The sequence below is a fragment of the Anser cygnoides genome, chromosome 1, assembly GCF_040182565.1.
Source record: "Anser cygnoides isolate HZ-2024a breed goose chromosome 1, Taihu_goose_T2T_genome, whole genome shotgun sequence".
NCBI lineage: Eukaryota > Metazoa > Chordata > Aves > Anseriformes > Anatidae > Anser > Anser cygnoides.
The window spans coordinates 124,252,821-124,272,802 of record NC_089873.1 but is presented as its reverse complement, the minus strand read 5'-3'; the positions used below and the strand labels follow the sequence as shown (position 1 = coordinate 124,272,802).

At 42.0% G+C, this 19,982-nt stretch overlaps 1 protein-coding gene across 1 annotated transcript; it reads right to left on the bottom strand.

The window, feature by feature from the left end:
* Positions 1-16,415: 16,415 nt before the first annotated feature.
* NR0B1 (nuclear receptor subfamily 0 group B member 1) lies at positions 16,416-18,694 on the bottom strand. The gene is made up of 2 exons (XM_013192667.3): positions 17,868-18,694; positions 16,416-16,797 (listed from the first exon to the last, which is right to left on the bottom strand). Exons 1-2 carry the CDS (start codon positions 18,469-18,471, stop codon positions 16,553-16,555), a joined length of 849 nt encoding a protein of 282 aa, XP_013048121.3. The 5' UTR covers positions 18,472-18,694; the 3' UTR covers positions 16,416-16,552.
* Between the last annotated feature and the right edge of the window lie 1,288 nt (positions 18,695-19,982).

Here is a 19,982-nt window from a genome sequence, read left to right as displayed (position 1 = left end):
CAGTATTCTGCTAGTTGGTGTAAAGAAAACACTGAAATTAGATATTTGGCAAATTTAGATTTCACTGACAAATTTTCATATAAGTCAGCTGGGTAATTAAACGGAAAAGAACTCAGTCAGTTGGACCATGAAGAGACAGTATAGAGATGGTTATTATTATTTAAGTATTAATGCATCATTGGAAACTTTATCAACACAAGTTTTAAATTAAATAATTTCTTTTGCTGTGGGTCTTTGAGGAGTCTCTTCCAAAAGCAGAATGCCTGAGAGAGGCCAAGGAAAGATAATTTATTGGCTGACTGGAGAACCATTAGCCAGGAAAGAATATCAAATGGAAAATACATTCCAAATATGTCCAAACATTTCACTTGCCATTAGTGAAAGAGAAATCTAATAATAAAGCTGTAAGAATATGAAAATTCTGTTTTACAAAGAAATCCAAATTTGGCTTTGTTTTGAAATGGAACGAAACACAGCATTTTTTGACATAATCTGCAAGAGAGCTCAGTGAGGGGGGAGGGGAAAAATGTTGTCTCAGTCAAACCTGTTTCTTGGTGGTTCATATTGGTGTCAATCAAAGGTATGAGATGAATTTTAAGACAATATTTGACAAGCAATTTAAAAACAAAAATTGGTCTTATTTCAGTGGCTGAGACTGATTAAAAAAAAATCACTGTGAAATGCACAGTCCTTGGAACTTTAATATTGATAGAATTGCACATTCTCAGAGGATTTAGCTCTTCTGACTGAGGAGCTTCATCTTAACAAAGGTATCTACTAAGGCCTAGATATTAGGAAAAAATGACAGTATCAATTGAATCACAGTTCTGTGCTACCTGTGAATACTGAAGACTTCATGCAGTTGGATTGTGAATGGGCCCCCTGGACACTTTTTATTTTGTGTAGCCCTGAAAAATACAGTATATTTTTGAATCTATTCTCCCTCTCTAGAGGCAGGGTGTGATTTACATAGCTAAAAGTAAGTTATGAGTAAGAAAATGCATTAGACTCATGCAGAATTCTTTTTTGGACACTTTTAGTCACTTGGGATGAAATCCTAGCCATGTTGAATTTGCTGGGAAGCTGGATCATGATTTTTAACTAGTCATGATTTCAACTGTTAGTGTCTATTTAAGCACTGCAAACTTGCATTTAGCCTTCTTAGTCATTCAGATTTTGCCCTACTGACTAGAAAAGAATGATTTAATATTGTGAGGATAAAAGTGGAGAGCCCGAAGTGTTATATATTTTCTCTTTCATTATGTGCTCTCATTTTCTTGTGATTTTATCCCTTTGTCCTTTCCTATTTGATTTTCTTGCTAAGCATTCATTGTAATAAAGTGCCATGTTCAATGGAGTTGCAGTAAGAAATTTAAATAATAGCAGGTGTAGATGTGTAGGAATTTTGATTGTAATGTGCTGCTGTGAAGAACTCATGCATTTATAGTGCAGTATATTTCTGAAACCATTATGGCAATAAGCCAATCAGCTTGAATGCATCAGGGACACTGCTGCAAATGTATAGAGCTGATGGAATTCATTTCTGTCACTTATTCTTGAGGTAGGATTAGAGGAAATTTTGATCAGCTCATGCATCTCCAATTTGGCCTGCAGCTTTGAGCTCTGGCTATAGCTGAGCTCTCAAGCTGGGCACAGATGGGGCTGGATAGTATCTGGGTGAGAAGCTTCCAAAAAAAATCTGAACGCTGCAATGTGTAGGTGTAGGTAACTCACCAGGCAGTACGCTTTCCTCAGGTCTGCTCTTTACATCTTTGCCTTTCACTATGGCAGCAAACACTAGCTTGCTAGATGTATTCCTTTTGAAGATAAGAGAGAAGATCAAGTTCTTCAACAGTTGAAAATTCTATTATAAGTTCTTCAATACTAGCCTTGATATCATGTCTAGCTTCCAAGTCAAGCAATTCCCTTACATTCAGATGACTTTTTCTCATTTCATTTTCAAAAGGAGCAAATTAAAACTGCTGTCAACATAAAATAGATTTGATTGCATTTTGCTGAGAATTAGTTGAAGCTATCTGTGTTAGGAGAATGAGGAGTTTGTTCTGGGTACTAATCATGACAAAGTGAAAAAGCTCATTTTTATACATTTATCTGTTGAGAAACTATAACTTCTAGGACTGTTTGTAAAGATAATCTATTATCTCTTCAAATTGTCCTGAATCTTGCAGTTGAATTCAAGCTTTATTTTTTGAACTATGACTTCAGTTGTGCTTGAAAACCTCAGTTACAAATTCAAGCTGCACTACAGCTGGGAATATTTTCAGCATGTTATGTAGGTACATATAATGTGACTTACAGCTCACTCTTCTATAAAGAATTTGCAAACCCCCTAGACATGGTGTTGAACAAGAACGAATATGGACCACTCTGGGACATAGTAGAAAAGACCATTTTTCAGGTGCTGACAGAATGTCTTGCTCATTAGTTTTAAGACTACATTGCAACCTGGGCCATGTGTCTCTCAGATCCACTTCCAACACATTTGGAGCTTAGGAAATTCTGTTAAGCTCTCCAAGTAGAAAGGAAAATTTTATTGACTTCTATTACACCATGACCGTGCATGAAACCTGGAAGGTGAGTTTGGTGCTTGGAAGTTATGCTGATATATCTCTGGGGATAGGTGGGGATGGGTGATGTGCCAGTGTGGTTTTGTGAAATGTTGGTCATGCTGTGGGTCAAGGTTTGCTGAAGTCATTTCTCCTGTCTAGAGAAAAATCAGGGGAGCTACACAAATGTGTACTAACTAAGGGTCTCTTCTTGTCCTGAATTTGCTACCCTACTGATATTGTTTTGAAATCACACAGTGGATCATTGAATTTTTTCTACTTCACATTATTTTCAGTTAAAAATGAGTTGTAGAAAATATAATGGATGACTTAAGAATAACCCTGTGAAATTGCATGGAGGAACATTACTTGCATGAAGTGCTTAGGAATCAAAAGCTGCCATTACACCCATTGACACAACATCATCACATCTCCTTAGTAACTCGCCCCCAAAACTAACAAATGCAGACAGGATGATAATTGATGTAATTTTGGTGAGGAAATCATCTATGATCCACCAAAATTTATTCAAGAGATGTTGTCATCCTGTAATCTTTCAAAGAAACGGGAAAAAAAATCTTTTGTGTAGTGATGATAGTGTATTCTAACAGACAGGAGACAAAGTGACCTAACATGCAAATTATATCTGTAACAGAATAGCCGTTACTATAGTATTTAACTTAAACAAAAGCACACAGGATATCAAATTTGCCTCAGAAGCAGGTGTTTAGAATGGGCTGGCTCTTTTATTCACCTGCAGCTGAGCTATTTTTTCAGTCTTACTGAATTTTTGCTCAGTGTAGTTACAAGACAAATTGCGTGTGCTAGGGTATGTGATAAAAGCTGGTCTGCACACCAAGGGAGCTCAGAGAGATGAGGGAGGAGGGCATCCCAAATAATGCCCTGATCAACCACTCCCAGGCCCACCCCAGGTACCACCAGCCTATCAAAGGCCCAAAGGCGGGGGAAACCCAAATTAAAGACTCAGAGGGAGTGACACTGTGACTCCCTGTCTGGGGTCCTCCCAGGGTTGTTCCAGCAGAACCTAAGCCCCAGTGTCCATGTGTGAAACCCATCACCATGAGTCGTTGGGTGCAGCTCTCTGGATCAACTTTTGGACTATGGGCGGTTGCTGCTTTGCCATGGGACGCGTTATGGGATGCAGGGGAATGTTTGGGATTGCACGCAATTTGCTATGGTATATTTAGAGGAAGAATCAAAGGTGAGAAAAGGGGAGGGATTTAGGCCATTTGGGTTGGGACAAGTGTGGGAAATAGAAGGAGAAGTGAATATAAGTGTACATTTACATGTAAGCAAGGGCTGGTGAATGCACTTACTTGTCTGGTCCTGCCCTGCTCTTAGAATCACAGAATCATAAGATGGTTTGAGTTGGAAGACACCTTAAAGACTATCTAATTCCATCTCCCCTGCCATTAATTTGACGCAACAAGGAAGGCTAAAGCCCACCTAGAGATGAGGCTTGCAAAAGAGATCAAAGATAATAAGAAGGGGTTTTTTAAGTATGTAAACAGTAAAAGACAGTAAAAAACAAACAAACAAACAAACAAAAAAGACAGTAAAAACAAAAAAGACAGGGATCTCCTGGAAAGAGTCCAGCAGAGGGCCACAAAGATGATACGGGGCCTGGAGCATCTTCCCTATGAAGAAAGGCTGAGAGACCTGGGTCTGTTCAGCCTGGAGAAAAGACTGAGAGGGGATCTCATCAAAGTGTATAAATACCTGAGGTGTGGGAGACAGAGAGATTTGGCCAACCTCTTTTCAGTGGTTTGTGGGGACAGGACAAGGGGTAATGGCCACAAGATAGAGCACAGGAAGTTCTGCACCAACATGCGAAAGAAGTTCTTCATAGTGAGAGTGACGGAGCACTGGAACAGGCAGCCCAGGGAGGTTGTGGAGTCTCCTTCTCTGGAGATATTCAAGGCCTGTCTGGACGCCTACCTGGGCAGCCTGCTCTAAGGAACCTGCTTTGGCAGGGGGGTTGGACCCGATGATCTTTCAAGGTCCCTTCCAACCCCTTCAATTCTGTGATTCTGTGATTCTGTGTAATGGGTGGGGACACCTTCCTCTAGACCAGGTTGCTCAAAGCCCCCTCCAATCTGGCCTTGAACATTTCCAAGAATAGTGCATCTACAACTTCTCCAGAAAATTGTGCCACAACATCACCACCCTCATATGAAGAATTTCTTCCTTTTATCTCCTCTAAGATTACCCCCTGTTAGCTTAAAATCATTACCCGTTGTCCTACCACTACAATCGCTGAAAAAGAGTCCCTCCCCTGTTTTTCTGTGGGCCCCCGTTAGGTACTGGAAGGCTGCTATAAGGTTGCCCTGGAGCCCTCTCTTCTCCAGGCTGAACAACCCCAGCTCTCTCAACCTTTCTTTATAGGAGTGGTGTTCCAGTTCTCTGATCATCTTTGTGTCCATCCTCTGTACTCATTCTAATAGGTTCACATCCTTCTTGTGCTGGGGGTCCCAGAGGTGAATGCAGGGCTCCAGGTGGGGTCTCCCAAGAGCAGAGTAGGGGGGGGAATCACCCCCTTTGACATGCTAGCTACACTGATTATCATGGTCTTGTGATGACAAGCTACGCTTGATCATCACAGTCTGCCTGCCTCCTTACTGTAGTCCATCTTCAGTTGTTTTCTGGTAAGGGGCTCTTTGCTCTGTGTGTGGGGGTGTATGGGGGTTTGTGGTGTCAGCTCCTGGAGTGGGGCTGCAGCCCTGGGACTGGTGTGTCCGGGTGCCATCAGCTGGGGAGCATGAGCTCAGCTGATGGATGAATCCACCTCATACCAGGTGAACACACTTCTGCTGAAGGAACTCTGTCCTGCTCTACCAGGGAGGGGAACCAATGAGGCCACTGGTGCTGTCTGTGCTCATGAGGGTGCTCTGAGTGTCACTATGCGATCCGTGCACCCAGCTGGCTATACATATATATGTATGCATGTGTTGTGTACGTGTGCTCTCTGTGTGGGTGCCCACTAGGCATACATTTTCAGCTTTGCTACTGGATGCATCTGGAGACACAGAGTGGCAGTGGCCTCGCCTCTATCGAGCTGCCAGATCCAGCAAGATATATTTTCCTCTAACAGAATGAACAGCAGTTTTAACAAGTCTGAGCAGGGATACTGATTAGTTTCCTGAATGCAGTCCTTTCCTTTGGCAGGACAGATTTATTCCACCTGTCAGAAATAATGCCTACCCCGGGAGTCCACTGGTCACTGTGAGGTCCTCAATCAGTGCTGGCAACCATAATTCGCATATTTTAAATTTCCCATTAAAACCACTCAAATACAACAACGCATCTTAATTCTATCCTGTCATTTAATTGCTAGATTGTGAAAACTCAGACACAGATGAGTTACAAATGGAAGAAGGTTTTTCAGCCTATGAATAATGCTTTTTGTGTCCAACTTTCAAAACTGTATGTGTAAGCAGTAATGAGGACTTGCTTAGACACACAAAATTTGTGTGACCGTGTGTGCGTAGGATGGTATTGAAGTGTTGTTCTACAGGAATTATTGTGCTATACCAACATACATATGCAAATGAATGAGGGAGAAAAATATTTAAATAAAGAAAAACAAACAAACAAAAAAAATAAGATCAAAAAAAGAATCAGATTTCAAGGAAAACAGAAAGATGTCACAGAACATAACTAAAAAATGCTGAGTTCCATGAAGCACCACTGTAAGACACAGAAAATGATTAATATGGTGCAGATTACTGGAAAAAATCCATAGATGTTTAAAAACCTTAATTGGCTATTTCAGTCTCAAGAGAGAGGAAAAATAAGCCTGTTATTGAAAAGCACATGAGCAAGAAAGAAAGTTTTTGCTAATGTCAGCATGTATCCCAATCCCTCTTTCACAGGCATAAGGTGAATATTGATTTTTTTTTTTTTTTTTTTATGTTTCTGTAAGGAAGTTCTGAAACAGGATTCAGTGGCTTTTTTTCTTTTTTTTTTCTTCTCTCTTCTTTGAATACATATGAACAGTATGCATTTTCTTTCCCAGCTATAGCAATGGTATTTTGCTGCTGCCTTAGTTTTAACCAGTTTTATGTGTAGAAAAGCACAGTGTTGCACGATGTCAGTGATTCTGCAGAGCATAATGTTGATGGAAATGGCAGGCTGCTGTTGGAGACAGAGATGGTGTTATGGGAAGCCCAGGCTCTCTGTGAACAGTCAAATGAGGGTCTCTGGGAAAACATGGAGCAGCAACATCCATGCTTCACTGAGCTCTCACAAGAGAAAGTGTTCCAGATGCCTTTTTATGGGCTTGTGATGAAATTGAGATGGCACCATTGCATATTTCCAAGATTAGAAACATTAACATTTCCTTCACCACATTTGGGCGCTGCTTTGACAGAGTATGGCATAGCAGACACAGACCTGCTGTGTCGCAGATTTTGCCAGGCTCTGTAACAGCCGTCATATGCTGATTTAATCTGCTGAATTTTTTTTTAGTCTTATTATTTATTATTATTATTTTACTTCATTTTTTCTCTTCTTTAGTATAATTTCTGATGTATAAAACCCTGTGCTATTTGCAAAGCGAAAGCTATGCAGTAATTGTAGTGTTTCACTTCTGATGTAAAGCATTCTTCTTTGGACATGTTGCAAATGAGATTAGCTGTTTTCCTTTCATATTCTCTGCATACTAATTCCATCAGAACTGCTACGTTATGCAAGCATATGGTTCTTTTTCTTCTTTTCTTTCCTTTCTATTTTTTAAGACAGTTTAAAGAAGTAAATTAAAATCCACTGAAAAACATAATAATGGTCATTGAGATAACAGCGCATGCTGATATTGTAATGAACTGATGTAATGCACTGCATTTCATAGACTTGAGGCAATCAGGCACTGAAAATTACCCATCCACTGAGCTTACCCACCCACACTGATAGCTTAAGAACAGTCCCTCTAGGATATTTCTAAGTGTTTTGAACAGTCTAGTTTTTAAATTTCACAAGTGTCAAGACTGCCTTGAAAAAAAAGAAAATCAAAGAGACATTTCATGTACATCTGTATTTAACATCAAATACTACAACCTTGAGGTTAAAAAACTGTTCTCATTTACCAGAATGCAATTTATTTCTATGCAGAATATTTAGAACTGCAACTGGAAAATATGATTTAATGCAGGTTGTTGACTATCAGAAGGTGCCAGACTGATATAAAATAAATAAGTTTAAAATATTACATGCAAAGGATTCACTATGCTGTTTAAAAAGTTATGACACAATAGTGTAAATGGGTTCTAGAAGAATATTATTAATAAGTACTTTTTTTTTTTCTCTTGTTTGAATAGAAATTCTGGGAGTTGTCATTCAGGAAAGATGTTGGCCAAATGAGTGTCTAGAAGAGGTGAGAAGTCTAGGAAAAATGAGCATCTAAAAGAATCCAGACATGTATCTTTCCACAAAATGATGTTTAAGATTAATAGCCTTCAACTATGCAATGGTCTTCTATCATAAAGTTTATCTGTGTGGTTGGTGAATAAATTGAGAAAACAGGGGATTGTGTTACAATACAGAAGGATCACCTTAGATTCCTGGGCAACTTTTGAATTTTAAGTGTAGTGACACAGAAATAGATTGAATGTGGGTGTAAAACTGAAACTTTTAGAGTTAGGTTAGACAAGTTCTTCTGATATGGTATATAATTCATCCTGTCAGGACGGGGGGTGGATTAAGTGATCACCTGAAATCCCTTCCAGCCATATGACTATTTAGAACAGAATATACACCTACTGTAATTTATAACCCATTTCAGCTTTACTGCTTCTCTTCGTTTCTTTTTCTTGTCACCTTTACTGTTCTGTAATAAAGTAACTGATAGAAAAAGGGTTCCTTTGCTGAATTACTCCTCTATGGTTTATGTTAAAGAAACATTGAGAGCATACCAAGTCCAAGCCTACTGGATTCTTTGGGAGCAAAACAAAACTTTAGGTGCCTACTTCACGCAATCAGTAATTGCTTTATACCTATAAAGGCTCTAAGTCTGTCCCATAACTAAGGCAGCAAATACCGTCCAATGTTTTCCCCAACATTCAGTAAAACTAGAAAAAAAAAAAAAAAAAGGAAAAAGGAAAAAAATGAAAGATAAATAAATAAATAAATAAAGATACAGATAAACAGAACTATGAACTCTATACTGAGCAGAGTTTTCTGCCCCTTTCATGATTCATCTCGAGTAAGTGCTGCCCGCTGCAGTGTGCCCTGAGAGACTAGTTTCCTGGCAGTGTAGCTCAACAACCTGACTGGAATCAATACTGGAATCAGTACTCGAGTACTGTGTGCAGTTTTGAGCACTACAGTATAGGGAAAATATTAAACTGTTAGAGTGTCCAAAGGAGGACTGCAAAGATGGTGAAGGGTCTGGAGGGCAAGACATATGAGGAGCGGCTGAGGCCCCTTGGTTTGCTCAGCCCAGAGCAGAGCAGGCTGAGGGGAGGCCTCATGGCGGCCTGCAGCTCCCTCACGAGGGGAGCGGAGGGGCAGGCGCTGAGCTCTGCTCTCTGGGGACAGCGACAGGACCCGAGGGAACGGCATGGGGCTGGGACAGGGGAGGGTCAGGCTGCTTGTTAGGAAAGGTTCTTCACCCAGAGGGTGGTCAGGCACTGGAGCAAGCTCTGTAGGGAAGTGGTCACAGCACCGAGCCTGACAGAGTTCGAGAAGCGTTTGGTCCACTCTCTTAGACACATGGTCTGATTTATTTGGGTGGTCCTTTGGGGACCCAGGAGTTGGACTCTATGATCCTTGTGGGTCCCTTCTAACTCAGGATATTCTATGGTATCACAGCTCACTTTCAAAAAACCAAACAAAACCAAAACAAAAAACAACACTGTGAAGTGGGGAGGAGGACAGAGAGAACTGAGAAAGCTAATGTCTGGCACACCGCAGGTGTACACCACAGGTTCACAGGGCAGGGCATCTGGGCACAGGGGCCCAGAAATATTCTCAACTCTACTGACCGAGCAGGAGTTGTTGTATATGAGTTGTTTCTGAGCAGAATTTCTAGCTAGAATGATTAGTTCCACGTGATTCCCGTTAAGGGTCTTAGAGTTCAGAGGTGCAGTCCAGTTACCTTAATTTAAACAGTTACTGAATATTAACTGGGCTGTGATAACTTGTCCATAGCAAATGTCACTGAAAGGTTTCTGTTCACAATGCAAATATCACAGAAGTGACAGGAAGAAACTGTTGCAAGTCAGTTTACAAACAGTAACTTCTTAAGATTTAGGACTCATTTACAAGAGCCTGCTCAGCCATCATTCTTACGTTCCTCAATTTCTCCGCAGTTTGGGGGTCTGGATTTTAGACACAAATAACTCATAAAGTACAGGTCATATATGCTTCCTTACTCTAATTTGGGAGCAGATGTTCATGCTCAGATTCCCCCACACAGCAGAATTTTTGTTTATTTGATAGTCATCTAAATGAGAAGGAGGGTTTTCTCCTAAGCATTCCAGACACTAGAAAAACAACAATGCTCCCCAACATTCTAGAGGTCATCCCTAAAGATGACCTCCCACTACCATTCAGAAAGCCTCCTATGGCTTCCTGATAAAGATAAGATGAAAAAAAAAAAAAAAGAAAGAAAAAAAGAAGAAAAAAAAAAAAAGAGAGAGAGACATAAAAGACAAAAGGAAAAAAAAAAAAAAAAAGCATCCTAGTTCTAGTACTGATCTTTTTGGTCACTTTGTCATTCAGTCCTATGTGCTGACTTCAGTGTCAAAAATAAGAAAAAGATCTGTCAGCTGGGAGATATCTAATCTCTTCCAGAAATGAGGGTGACACCAAAGGCTCCAGGCCTCACTTTACCTAACTGTAGAGACTGATAGCTTAATGTATAATCTGTGTCTAGCCTTTTTCTATAAAGTATGAATCACTGACTCCATCCTAAAACCGGTAAACTGGGATCAAACGCCATCTGGAGGCACTTGTGCTTCTCCGTTCACTCCAGACAGAGACTAGATGCCCCCATCGACTGGATGTCAAATTTTCAGACAGCTCAGTTTAAGCAAGATGAAAGTCCCCCTATGTGACAAAACAGTGAGTGGTAAGATAACATGAAAGCGCATGATCTTTTTTTTTTTTTACTTTTTTTTCTGAACCTGAAGCTAGTGTCATTTTCCTTATGTAAAATCAGTAAATAACATAAGTACACACAGAAAAACAGGTGTCTGTATGCCATGTGTGCTTGTATAAACATTTGTATGGTTATTTACCTTCATCTAGACACAGTGTGAATATCTAAAAATATTCCGGCCAATTTCACTGCTGACATAAGCAACGAAATGACTACTGATTTATACCAACAATGTGAACGATTTGTAGATTTGCCTGCGGTGCCAGCTAACACATTATAGCCCTGTGTCTTCACTGTGCTTGTTGATTTAAGGACATTGTTGTCAAAGTTCTTCTACAAGCCTTTAGTGGTTTTAGCTATTGAAACTTAACTGTGTACATTTCAGACTTAAAACTCTAGACTTCCACAATATAAAATGAATATTAAGACTGCTACAACAATATGTGTGCAGATCTCAAACTGCATCTCAAAATTTCAAAATGTCCTGATACAGTATTTGCTTACACTGTTCAGGACTTTTATTCAATGAGAGGAAAACAGATTGGCTTTCTGACATTTTTATTTTATTTTATTTTATTTTATTTTATTTTATTTTACTTTATTCATTTCATTTCGTTTCATTTCATTTCATTTTTATTTATTTTTATTCTGTTGCTGTTTATCACAATGCCCAGAAGATCCACTAGAGGAAGAAGTTCTACCTTTAAAGAGAGATGGAAATGACTGACGGTCTAATAGATTCAAACTGGTATATGAGGCTATTTCATAACAAGAAAATTAAAGTTGTAGAATCATTCCTTTGTGAGCAGAGTTATTGCTCACTAAGCATTACCAGCATTCATAGTCTATCCATATCCACATCAGCAAACTGCTGGGGGAAATTATATATATATATATATATATATATATATATATATATATATAAACTTGGAAGATTATGAATAAATGCCTTGCCTTTCCTTACCTAAAAGAAACACTCATAACCATACTAACTACAAGTGCAAGCTGGTTTCTAAATTATCCTTTCTCAAATCTCTTCAGAGAAAAGGCTATCACACAGCAGCAACCCCTACCGAATGGTGCTTTGTGATTAGAAGCCAGCTACTGCTGGTGTTACAGCCCTGACCACAAGCAATGGGCAGCTCTGCTGAGGCAGAAGGAAATGTTTTGTGGTATAGCCCTGCTTCTATCTAGCTGAGGCAGTCAGTGGGAGGACTGAATAATTAAATTGCCTGGGAGGCTGCTTTTAGTTAAATGTCTGTAACATAGTTGAGGGCTGAAAAATGTGCTCAGAAGATTCATGCCCGGGATGACAGGGATAGGGAGCAAATAGAGAAAATACATAAACATTTTTAGAAATCATTTTTATAATTGAACTGGAAAATTACTGGTATGTTTAAGCGAGTGAGGGGAAAAAATCCATGCATAAATAGACAGCTTCCCCTTCACACAATTTTCAAAGAATCCAGCCAAGTATTTTGCCACTCTTTTTGGTGGAAAAAGTGCAGATGCCTTTGATAAATTAAAGCTACTGATTTATATGGCCAGATTACTGTCATACTGCTGACCTGATCACACAAGATTTACACCTTGTGAGAAACCATATATATATTTCCCCTGTTTCAAACACAGTTATGTGGCAATGTCAAACTGGAGCTGCAGTGTCAGCATTGCCATGGGAAAGGACCCCTCATGTGACCCTTTGAGTCAGGCCGTTCAGGCTTTGAGTCCTGAGTGGGTCTAGCACAGCAGCTCCCAAGCAACCTTGAGCATGCTCCTGCAGTGCTAAGTACCTGGGAGTGTAGACATTACATGTGGAGCAAAAGAAAATTGACAGGGAGAATCCCCTTCCTTTTGGGAAAAAATAAAATAAAATGAACTTTAGAAACCTGGCCTCATACATTCTCAGATGCTTAATAGAAACTTAAAGACCAAAATCCATGCATGGATCTACACAAGGTGCCCAGGTCTCAGCAGGTTAAGTATGAGGACATGATCACAGTGCCATATTCAGTAATTTTGCAGATACTGTCCAGCCCCACAAACACAAGAAGAGCACAGGTCTCAAGACTGAATCACTCTGAACACAAGCTGCTGAAACAGCTGCAGGGATAATATTTTTCCCCTCCTGCTCGTTCTTCTTTCCAATGGATATGAAAAGCCACGGGGTCACCTGCCTTTGATCTGATACTGAAGGGCAGCAGCAGTGGTGCAACTCCATTCCTGAGACCTATTCTGCCCCTACACATCCCTCTGCAGAGACCTTTTATGGTGCAGAACAGTCACTTTGGAGGGTGCCAGGCGTGGTGGTTCCCAGTCACACAGCTCCATGGGTGCAGAAACACCTCTGCCCTCAGTTTCAGCAGGCAGCCAGTAGGACAGGCACCAGTCACCAGGAGCTGGAAGGGTAGAAAAGGGGACCACGCCAGCCGATGTTATGCTGCTGCCAGCAGAGCTTCGTTCACAGCACAGTGTAGCACTGCTCATCATAAGATGGGACTGGCTGCAAGCTTTGTCTACACCTGCTGCCAGGGACATCCACAGAAATCCTCTCTCGTGTCTCTGAGGTGGCAATAGCCATAGCCATGTAGGACATTCAACTCAGAGTTCACTCACCCTGCGGAGGACAGAGTCAAGGCAGAAAAGTATTTGTCCCAGTAATTCTTCCCAATGAAAACTTGGGCTTTAGAGCACTGACAGGCAAAGGCTCTGGGCAGTGGAGTAGCTTTTCTTACTTCAGCAAGCACTGTATCCTCACAGAAGACTGAGCAGGTTGCTCTTCACTCCTGCACAGCTGCTACTGTGCAGGTGCCAGTGCAGCTCAGGTGCCAGTGGAGGAAAGAGCAAGCCATCTAGTCCCAGCAGGTTGGTGAAGATACCTGTGTCCTCCTCTGCATCTGCTTCTCGAGTAGGTTCTTCCCTACCCTGCAATATTTTCTGGACTTGATACAGAGTATTCCCACAGGCACCCTTTTGCTCCAGCTCTGGCCTGTTTTGCGAATTATAATCTCTATCCATTTGCTTCCAGTCAGTTCTTGGCACATTGTTTCCACACTAAAATCATACCCTTCCTCACTCTGTTCCTGAATCATACCGATTTCTTCTCTCCCATTCCTGTGTGGATCCCAAGTTTTTATCTTGGTTTCTCCTATAGGTCTTTTTAAATTCTTTGCATAGTCATTCCTGTTCCTTTGACCTACGAGGAGACACATTTTTGCCAGTTCTCTGCTATGGAAAGGCAAAGAAAGTCTAAATAAATTACTTTTCCCATTCAGATTTCCTATTTACTGTTCCCAGGTGCTTTCATTTGAATAGACAATAGCTAAATGACTAACAGTGCTGCTGGTCCGAGAGAAATATGATAGAGTACACTAAGTTCAAGGTGGATTCATTGTGCACAGAAGCAACATTTTTCATGACAACTTCAGAAAATTGAGTGGAATGCAGAATTTGCTCAGAGAGGGATATTCCTGCTTATCAACCTGGAGATGTAAGCCGGTCCACCTGAGTCATGAAAACTGTGTTCAGTGGCACAATAGATCCAAAACGTCTCAAGGTGACTGTTCAGCTGAAAATCCTTGCCTGTGACCAAGGTTCAGCTATTACAATTCACTGTTATGAGTACTGCCAAGAAGCCTCTTCTGCCACTCAGCAGGAAAGAAAATAAAACTATTTATTTCCATTTTTAAGTGTGAACAGTGTATTATGAAATTCAGTGGTATACAAAGTTGTTTTAATCCAAACCTGTTTAATCTTTTTAGTTTTTACCCAAGATTCATTTGCTGCCACTAACCACTCTTTAAACATTTTATCAACATCCTTAGTGCTTTTGGGAAAAGAGGTTTCTTTATCAGGCATCCTTGAAAGCTAACTATTGTAAACTCATATTGTAACACATACATTTACGTTGCAGAGATACTAGATATGCTCAGAAGCTATTGTAAATTCATGGAACATTTATGCATACAGAGTAAATACTCTCCATATGAATACATTTACATTTGTTATATGTGTGTGCATGCATGTGTGTGTACATGTAAAAGCATTTATTTAACAGAGACTAAGCCTGCTCTTTTTTGGAGTGGTCTGAAGTCTGAACTGGTAGTGACGAGCACTTTACTTACATTCTTTTTGTTCTTTGGAATTCTGGGGAAGCTTCTTAGGACACACAACCCTACCCAGAGTTATGTGAGCACCAGAAGAGCGTGCATTTAAGCCACACCATTAGTTTTCAGGAAGGGTGTTGTTTTTGCTGCTTTGATTTGTTTGCTCAGCAATGGTCATCAGTCCATGACGATGTCCTTATTCCTATGACAATACAAACCTCAGTGATATTTATGGATGAACTCATCCCCCATGAAAGTTTAAGTTTGGCTACCTCTACAGCTATTTCTACTTTCCACGTTTTATCTGGGTAGGTACAAGACAACAGTCCTCCTTGAGACCGACCTGAGTGCAGGAGTTGAGATTATCCTTTGCGCAAGGTGGCAGCAAAAGAAAGCTCTTCAAGCACTTCCCTCTCTCCCCTGCACACCTGCTGTTAAGAATGACTGCCTCAGCTATAGTAACTGCATTTTAAAAAACACCTCTTATTGATAGTGGTTAACGTACATGTATATACTTACTGCTTTTACTTTGAGAACACTGTCACTAACATTTCTTTCCCTGTTTCTTTTTACCAATATTCCCCAGGGGAAAAGGGTAACAAGATGCACATGGAGAAAGGTAAGACACAAAACAAATGGGAATTTGTTAAAATCTTGATTTTCCCTTTTTAATTTTAAAATAAAAAGGGTTTTTTTTTCAAAAAAAAAACACAACTACTTTGGGAGAAAGGATCAAGTCCAAATCCAAGATCAAAAAAAAAAAAAAAGTGTAAGCTTGACATTTAATTTTGACATCTTCATGCTAGCTGACAAATTCTGATGGACAAACCACATGTACACAACATGTCAGTGCAACAACTGTGTATTTCTATAGGAATTAGTTTGAAGAATCCAGCTACCAAAATCCTTACTAGCAAATGCCTAGATGAAAAGCAAAGAAAAGTGTCGAGTCCACACCAGTAGTTCACCACCCTACTCAGCATTTGCTTTTGGGATATTTTTACAGTTGTTATTGTTTGCTTGTTGTTTTGGGGACTCAAGAGTGTATGTGTTTATTTTTTTTTCCCTGAAGCCCAACATGTGTTGAATGGACTGTTTTACCACAAGTTACCCAAGCTTCATTCAAGTTTCATTAAATCTCAAAATATTCATAATATGCTTTCCCTCACATCAAATAAAACGTATTTTCTTTAATACTCCTTACAGACTTCCAGTTTGTTGACTTCAAGTCAATAGAAGTAGTTCACTCACAGCAGTAAGCCTCTGATGGAGCTGGTATTTGAACTATGAGCAGAATTGTAATTACAGTATCCTATTCTAATATCACCAGAACATGCAAAGCAAACGACTTGTTCATTTCCCACTTCTGCATGCCAACTATGTTTAAAATGTAAACCTAGACTAGTTTGTTGTTGTTGTGTTTTTGTTTTTTTTGGGGGGGGGGGGGAGAGCAGAGATTACTAACCTTGAAAGTACAATCTAGTATGTGTGATCTTTGTTCAGAGACATGGTAAAAGAATAGCCAGTCGACTTAGGTTATGAACATTCTTTGCAACCTTAAAGCTTACTGTGATGACTGTATTCTTATTCCAAAAACACTGTGTTTAATAAAAAATAATTCCAGAATATAAAGAATATTTTATTATTGAATACAAAAATACTATCTATGTAAAAACAATAAGTTAGTTTATTTACAGTACTTTACACTATTCTGCTCTAGGGCTTCCTTTGCATTGAATTTATTTTCATTATTTTACACACCTTTATAATTTTGCACAAAGCATTTCCAAAAGCATGTCATCCATGTTCACTGCTCCAATAATGGGCCTGAAGAATAGTTCAGCTATCACATTAGCATTAATAGATCTTAACAAGGATAGAACAACATTCAGCTTGGCAAATCTGGCTTCATCACCTCTGTGAATGAGTCTGACATGTTCATTTAGAGCTTGTTGTGCTTCCCTCTGCAGTCCTTCAATATACTGTGTACACTGCAGTCCAGGTAAATCTGAAAAGAAAAATAAATTATTTTGTTTACATAAGTTTCATCTACAAAACATTCAGCTTACAGATTATATTTATCACACAAAGAATGAAACAAATGAAATTGCTAGAGGACTTCTTGCATGCCGATTCAATGAGCCAAATTTTATAGTGTAGCTCAAAATCTTATCATGCTGGTGGTTCAGGACAATCAATACTCTTTGCTATTCAAAAGTGAACTGCAATATTTGCCAAATTCATTTAAATGTTAAAAAGAATTAGCTGATAACAGAAACTTTCACTGAAGAATGCTGTACAAAATGCCTTTGCAGTGACAAGTACAATCTGTAAATAGCTGAGATAATAAAAAATATATATATTAAAAAAAATTGTTTAATAACTTGTTCACTTCTACAAAAGGCATTACTCTGGTAAGGCATCTTTTGACAACAGTTTCTAAGTAGCTCCAGATAACAAGTGGCAACAAGTATTAACTCCAATACATGATAGAAAGTTTCCGAGTGAACTACACTGAGGGTATTGAGGGAGTGGGAGTAGAGGGATTTTGCTTTTCGGTGCAACAGTGTGAAGGCAGAAGTGCTAAATACAACTTGGTACAGCCATAGTTAGGAAGTGCCACATCCAGCTACCTTCCAGGTAAGTAACTGACATGGTAACCACTTGGTAGAGCTGTTGGAAGTCTTTAGGAGGAGAAACGATGGATGAAAATAAAAAGAAAGAACAGTAATGCAACGCAAAGCCAAACAAGCACTCCCCTGCCGTGGCACACCTGAGAGCCTGAGGTTTGCCCCGCTTTGTCCCCGCTGTGCGGGTGCCGAGCTGTCCGGAGGGGCCGCTGAGCCCCGCCGGCCGGACAGACGGACAGACGGACAGACGGACAGACGGACAGACGGAGCCCCAGGGCGGCTCCAAGCAGGCGGGGAGCGGCGGCTGCCTCCCGGCTTTTCCCGGGCCACTGCCGCGGGCTGGGCATGTTTCATTCCTGGGACAGCGGCCGCGGCCCCACCCCTGGGGGAACTGCGCCCCGCGCCCCTTCTCCGCCACCTCCCTCGGGGGACCCCCGCGGGCACTCACCCGGGTTGAAGAGCACGGTGCCCTTGAGGTACGCGTACTCCTTGGTGCTGATGTCCAGGCTCCAGCACTTGGCCAGGAAGCCCTCGATGGCCTGGATGTCGCCGGCCGACGGCGGGTGCGGCCGCCCCGGCGCCGGTCCCCGAGGCGGGGTGTGCTCGCCCTGCCGCCGGTTGGTGAGGATCCTCTGCAGCATGCTGGGCTCGGCGCTCTCCACCGTCTCGAAGTGCACCCGGTCCTGCGCCAGCCCCAGCACCAGCAGGGGCGCCCAGCAGCTGCGGACCAAGACGAGCTGCTCTTCCAGGGGCAGCTCCTGGAAGCAGGGCACGTTCTGCACGAAGCGCAGCGTCTTCACCAGCACGGCCGAGGCCGCCTTGCACGCCACCTGCGGGCTCTTCAGGGCCACCCGCCGCTGCGAGCCGCACGAACAGCCGCCGCACGCCGCCACCCGCCTCGCCACCGGCACCGGACCCTGCCTCGGACCCTGGCCCGGCGGCGGCTGCCGCCTCTCCGCCTCCGCCTGCTCCTGGCTCTTGAGGATGTTGTAGAGGATGCTGCTGTGCCGCCGGCTGCCCGCGCAGCAGCGGCAGCGCTCCACGCACGCCATGGCACCCGGGGCCGGGGCCGGGGCCGGGGCCGGGGCTGAGCCGCCCGGGAGGAGGCTGCTCGGGGCGGTCGCGGTCCCCGCCGCCTACGACCGACGGGAGAGGCGCACTGCTCGCCCTCTGCCCGGCTCTTAACTTATTTATAGCCGGCGGCTGGGTGTGCGTGTGTGAGTGCGTGTGTGTGTGTGGTGTGTGTGCAGCCGCTGTGCCCGCGGTTCAAAGGGGCAGACACTCTTTACTGGCTGGAAAAGAGAGAGAGGAGGGAAAAATTAGAAAAGAAAAAAAAAAAAAAAGGAAAAAAAGAAAGCCCTCCTCCTCCTCCCCCCTTTCCCGAGGCAGCGATGCCTAGAGGGAGTCGGCGAGCCGCCCGCCCCTGCCGTCAGGCTCCGAGGTGGTGAGAGGCGACCCCGCACGTCGCGAAATGGCGGCCGGCCCCGCGGGCTGGGGTTGGGGGGGGACACAGACTAACACCTGGGCCGGAACCAGGCGACATCGCCAGCGGTACAAAGGGCTTATTGCCTCTGCTGCCCCCTCGGCTTCATTAACGCCTTAATGCTGCCGTGGGGAAGGGAGGCGGACATGGTCCCCACAGTGTGGGGTTGGGGTCCTGGTGAGGCTCTGACAGGGGTCCCCGGGGTTGCTGCCTCTGCTGCATGAGATCCTGCATTGAAACTATGTGGATCTCCCGTGAAACCATCCCCCGCGAATAATTCCCTTCCTCTGCTTCGCAGTGCTGCTGTGCATGGCCCATCTTTATGAGGTCCTGATGTTTACATTCTACCTATCCGTTTAAAACGTTTCAATTTTCCCTACAGGCTTGTCATGTCCTGAAGTGAGTATTGCCTCCTCATCTTAGATCTCCACTTCTCTGAGACCCATCTCGTCAGTGTGACATATGGACTCCAAAACAAGAAAATAACTATACCAGGCCTTGATGTTTACACAGGAGGGATAGAGGAACAGTGAATGTCAAAATGTGGTTTTACTCTTGAATGAAAAACTCATTTACTTTCTTAGTTGGACTAACTAAAACTGGGTGCAGCAGAGAACAGTACTTACTCAATACAGTAAGTAAAGAGTTACTTCTTTGTGCCTATATGGGCCAAACCAGAAACATTTTATGCTTTCTGTCAACTAGAAGAACCTTGGCACAGTTTTAGTGAAAGTAGCCAGTTTTCAGCAGCCTTCTGTACCTGCTCCATCAATATCTGCTACCAAGGGATGTTTAAATCAATTCTGGACAAACTTCTTTTCTTTCAATAAAAATTCATAGTTTTTTAAGCAAATACCACTAACAGCTTTGGGCTTCTTAGGAACATAGAAAGTTTAGGCCAGATCTCAGCAATTTCTTTTCCCTATGAAGCTAGTCCTTCTATATCAGCTTACATTGTTATATAGCCATTTCTCTCTTAAGTATTCCTTCACAATTGGAGTCAAAAGGGATATTCTTTACAAAAAAGCACAAAAGGTATATGTGTAATATAAAGCACTGGAGGGTTATTTGCCTTAAGTA